Source organism: Egretta garzetta, unplaced genomic scaffold, assembly GCF_000687185.1.
Source record: "Egretta garzetta isolate BGI_Z169 unplaced genomic scaffold, ASM68718v1 scaffold11, whole genome shotgun sequence".
Lineage (NCBI taxonomy): Eukaryota > Metazoa > Chordata > Aves > Pelecaniformes > Ardeidae > Egretta > Egretta garzetta.
Window position 1 is genome coordinate 1,271,915 of NW_009258621.1, and position 4,269 is coordinate 1,276,183.

At 53.4% G+C, this 4,269-nt stretch overlaps 1 protein-coding gene across 1 annotated transcript in view; it reads left to right on the plus strand.

Annotated features, from left to right (window-relative positions):
• Positions 1-450: 450 nt before the first annotated feature.
• GALNT14 (polypeptide N-acetylgalactosaminyltransferase 14) overlaps positions 451-4,269 on the plus strand; it is a 64,117-nt gene continuing 60,298 nt past the window's right edge. Inside the window, exon 1 of the mRNA XM_035903606.1 lies at positions 451-644. Coding sequence (XP_035759499.1) covers positions 451-644 — 194 coding nt within the window. The remainder of the gene's footprint in view (positions 645-4,269) is intronic.

Genomic DNA, 4,269 nt, shown 5'->3' on the forward strand with positions numbered 1-4,269 from the left:
GAGCTGGCCCTGGGGCCAGGGTATGGCTGTGGAAATAGCGCTTGATGAAACTGCTTCTGTCTGATGGTCCTTTCCTGCCTGAAGGGTTACAGGGGCGATGGGTCATGTGGTGTAAAATACCTTTGTTTTTTGGATGGAGAGAAATTAAAACCCTAACAAGACCTTTGCACTTTTATATTTCTTGAGGCTGTGCTGTTTGAGAGGGGGATCCACCAGAGACCTGAATTTAGTTTCAAATTAGTAATTTTAAATTCAAATTGGCAGGCTCTCTTTGACATGCTGTTTTGAGACCTAAGAGAAAAAAAAAACCCAACTCTGAAGACCTAATGAGGCTCCTTGTTAGCCTGCTCTTGCAATGCTTGCCTGTGCCACAGAGCCGATCGACCTCCAGCGGGGCTCGGGGGCACCTCCGGAGCGGGGTCAGGTGTCCTCTGGTCTCTCTTCTCTCTAATGGGGCTGACTTTGTGCGCGCAGGGCTCGGACGTGGACTGGGACGACCTTTGGGATCAGTTTGAAGAGCGGAGGTACCTGAGCGCCCGGAGGTGGAAGGGCGGCGAGGACCCATACCGGCTCCATGCCTTTAACCAGCGGGAGAGCGAGAGGATCCCCAGTGACCGTGCCGTCCGCGACACCCGCCATCACAGGTTCTTCCTCCCCCCAATTTCTCCTGGTCTTCCTCACAAAACTTCATTATATGGGTGGATAGTCCTGTTCCTCTTCAGGGTTTTGGGATGCTAGGTGGGTCTGGGCCCCTCACCCACACCCAGTGGGCGCGCTTGGGGTTGGTTCTGCCTGGGTTGTGTTTTTAGAATTGAGTCTTTCACTTGAATTGATTTCTTGGCATGTCTGGCAGTCCTAAACCTATTAATGAAAACCTGTATAAATTATTCCAAAAAAAAAAAGGAAAAGCCTTTTTTTTTTTCCTCCAGAAAAGTAATGGGTGTGCGAGAACGCATTTCCATGATGAGCAGTCTTCACTGGTGCTGGGAACTCTCGCTCTGCAGAGGATGCAGTGAGATGGTGCAGGGGGGATAAAATAACTGTTGAAAACTTATTTTGCTCTGCAAAGAGAGGAGTTAATGTGGGGGATGAGAGACTATTGCTGAGGGAGAGGAAGGTAAGAACTCATTGGGTTACTAGCAGCTCCAGCACCATTGGGGTCAAAAATATCCTTTGACTACTAAGGGACCTCTTGAGGGAGGCAGGGAGGATGGCAGCGAGGGTTGCCTTGTGGGACCCGTGCTCCCTTGCTGCCACTGCCAGTGTGGGAAGGGCAGGGTGGGAGTTTTGGTGCACCCTTGCTTGCCGTGAGCGCAGCTGCAGCCTGCCTCCGGTTGCCTCTCCAAACTCATCGGGGAAGAGCTGCCATTCATGGCTGCGGTTGTTGATGGTCCATGAGGTTAATTGTTAGTTTGCTGGATGGAGCGATGCCAGGGTATCCCGCTGGGGTAGGAAATACCCCTGAGGTTCCCTGGATGCAGTTTTCCTCCTTGTCCTCTGAGGGCACAGTGTATGCCTGGCCCTGCTAGCGGTCCCCAGCCTGCAGCCAGTGCAAGCCCTTCCCAAGGAGCTGGCCTGGCATTACATCCCAGCCCACTGGCAGCAGCCATCCGCTTCTGCCTTCTCCTGGGAGCCCTTTGCGGGGATGCCCTGCTCTGGTGGGAGCCCTGTGCTGAACCCAACCCTTGCTGCCTGGGCTCTCTGATTTAGAGCAACCCAACACTCAGCATCTGACCCAACTCTAAACTTCCCCTATTCCAGTCCAAATCCAACACTTAGGCTGAAATGCTGAAACAGCACCAGTTCTCCAGCCCTACAGCAAGCAATGGTGTTTTTTTTAAATTTTTTTTTTTTTTTTTTAGCTCCTTTTCGTAGTAAGGACCAGATGCTCCTTTCTCCGGAGAGGAGCTGTCAGCCCTGACAGACGCCTGTTATAGCTGAGCAGAGAGCGAGTGTGCTATTCCTGGAGAGAATTAATGCCAGGGATATTAACCATCTGCCCTATTAAAAGGGAAGATCGACTCGGCTGCCCCCTTGCTGTATCCCCCACTGCGCGGTGGCAGCCACCTTGTTCCTGGGCGGGCGGATGCGGCGCTGAGTGCTCCCGCAAAAGAAAAGCTCTCATTAAGGAGGAAGCGAGGGCACAGCACGTGGGAGGGGCTGGGGCTAATTGCATTTGCTTCCAATTTCCTTAACCCGGTAATTGGATTCTGATTTATTGAATATGTCTGAACAATGCTGCAGATGATGCACCATTAGCCGAGCATTAGAGCGGCCGCGGAGGAAATGGGGCTCCTGGGAGATCTGGGGAAGGCAGGCGCTGATGGGTGAGATGAAGGAGGGAGAAGGGTCTGGGCGTGGTGGTCAAAGGGGAAGGTGCAGAGTTTGCAAAGCCTTCTCTGGAAAGAAACCCCTTGCTCACAGGGGACCTGCCGCAGGGGATGCTCTGGTGCTGCTGTGCAGCCTGGGAGCAGGTCCCGAATCACCCAGTGGAGCTGGGTGGGAAAGTGTGGATGAGCATGGCCTGCTCTTGGGGCAGGGAGAAATTGCCAATGGCTGTTCAAGAAGAACATGTAAAGAGAGTCCAGCATGGGGTTGACTAGGAGAGGTCCCTCCTGCGTGGGGGAGAGCTGAGTACCGCAGACTGGGCTAGCGTGAGAGATGGGAAACCCCCAGGGCTTAAACTGCGTGAACTGCTGGAGGCTGTGCTTAGAGAGAGACTTGGTTTCAGCGGCAAACCTGGCTTAGGCTGCTTTGTGCGAGCCAGACTGGAAGTGCTCAGGCTTGCTTGTATGAAAGCGAACCCAAAGACTCGGATGTCGATTCTGCTCCAGCTGACCTCGGGGGACAGTGCATCCTAGCACAGGCCTCACACCGAGGGGCACCGCCATGCCAGGAGCTGTGCCAAGGTGCTCCTGCCCAGCTGCTATTCCTGAAGAGGCAGGAGACTTTGGAGAGGGTCTTGCCCCCCTCTTGAGCATGTCGCCATGGGCAAGCAGGCTCTCCTTCAGCCTCTCAGCCAGATGTGCTTGCTTGCTCTGCTCTCCAACCAGGTTTTCAGTGTGTTTGCTCTCCATCTCTTACCCCCTCTGTACAATACGTGGCAACACCAAGACTCACAGCCTGAAGAAGACTGAGAGGGGATCTCATAAATACTTACAAATATCTTAAGGGTGGATGTCATGAGGATGGAGCCAGACTCTTCTCAGTAGAGCCCAGAGACAGGACAAGGGGCAATGGGTACAAGCTAAAGCATAAGAGTTTTCAGTTGAACGTGCAGAAGAACTTCTCTGAGGGTGACAGGGCACTGGAACAGGCTGCCCAGGGGGGTTGTGGAGTCTCCTTCTTTGAAGGTATTCAAAACCCGCCTGGATGATGTCGTGCGCAGCCTGCTCTGGGTGACCCTGCTTTAGCAGGGGGTTTGGACTAGATGATCTCCAGAGGCCCCTTCCAACCCTTGCCATTCTGTGAAACCACAGTAATGCCCTGAGACCAGCACCTTGTAGTCCTGATCCTAATGCCCGGGACGTGGGACTGCTGCTCTTTACAGCATCTCCATGGGGTGTTTTCCACCAGGATGGCTGCAGAAGATTTCCTGGATTTTTCTTTGCTAATCCAGCCAAGCATCTGGGCTTGCCAACAATAGCTGAATATACAAAATCTGGCAAGGGCTGAGCAGCGAGCTCCTTGCCAGAAGGTCATGGAGAGGGCAAATACTTTCTGCAGGGTGGGATGTGGCACTGACAGCCAGTTGCTTAGCAATGTTTGCTGGATTGATTTTGTTTTTAAATTGCAGCCAACAGAATGGTTTCAGATGGAGAGGAATCGCAGTGCTCTGAGGAATTGGAGGTGGAGAAACCGTGGTGACTCTCCTTGCCTGCCTCCAGCCAGCATGGGGCTGTGAGCCTGTGCTTGGTTTGTGGGTGATTTCAGCTCGGGAGATGCTGTTGCTTCTGCAGACTGTGTCATGTCCCTCAGCCTGGGAGACCTCACAGCTGGAGCATCGCTCCTGGTGACCTGCCTGCATTTCCCAGCAGATAACTGTGTTCCTATTTGCACGTTGACTAAGCCCTCGGACTACGTGAAAGGATATCTTTCTCCAGAAGAAAACCATGTGTGGTCCTGTGGTGGTGTATCAGATCCCCACCAAGAGTCAAGGTTAAAAAATCCCCCTGACCACAGCGGCGGGCTGGACCCAGATCTAGGTGGCACATCCACGTCATGCACAGCCAGCTCATGCCGCTGGAGTGGGTGGCTGGGGCCCCTCCG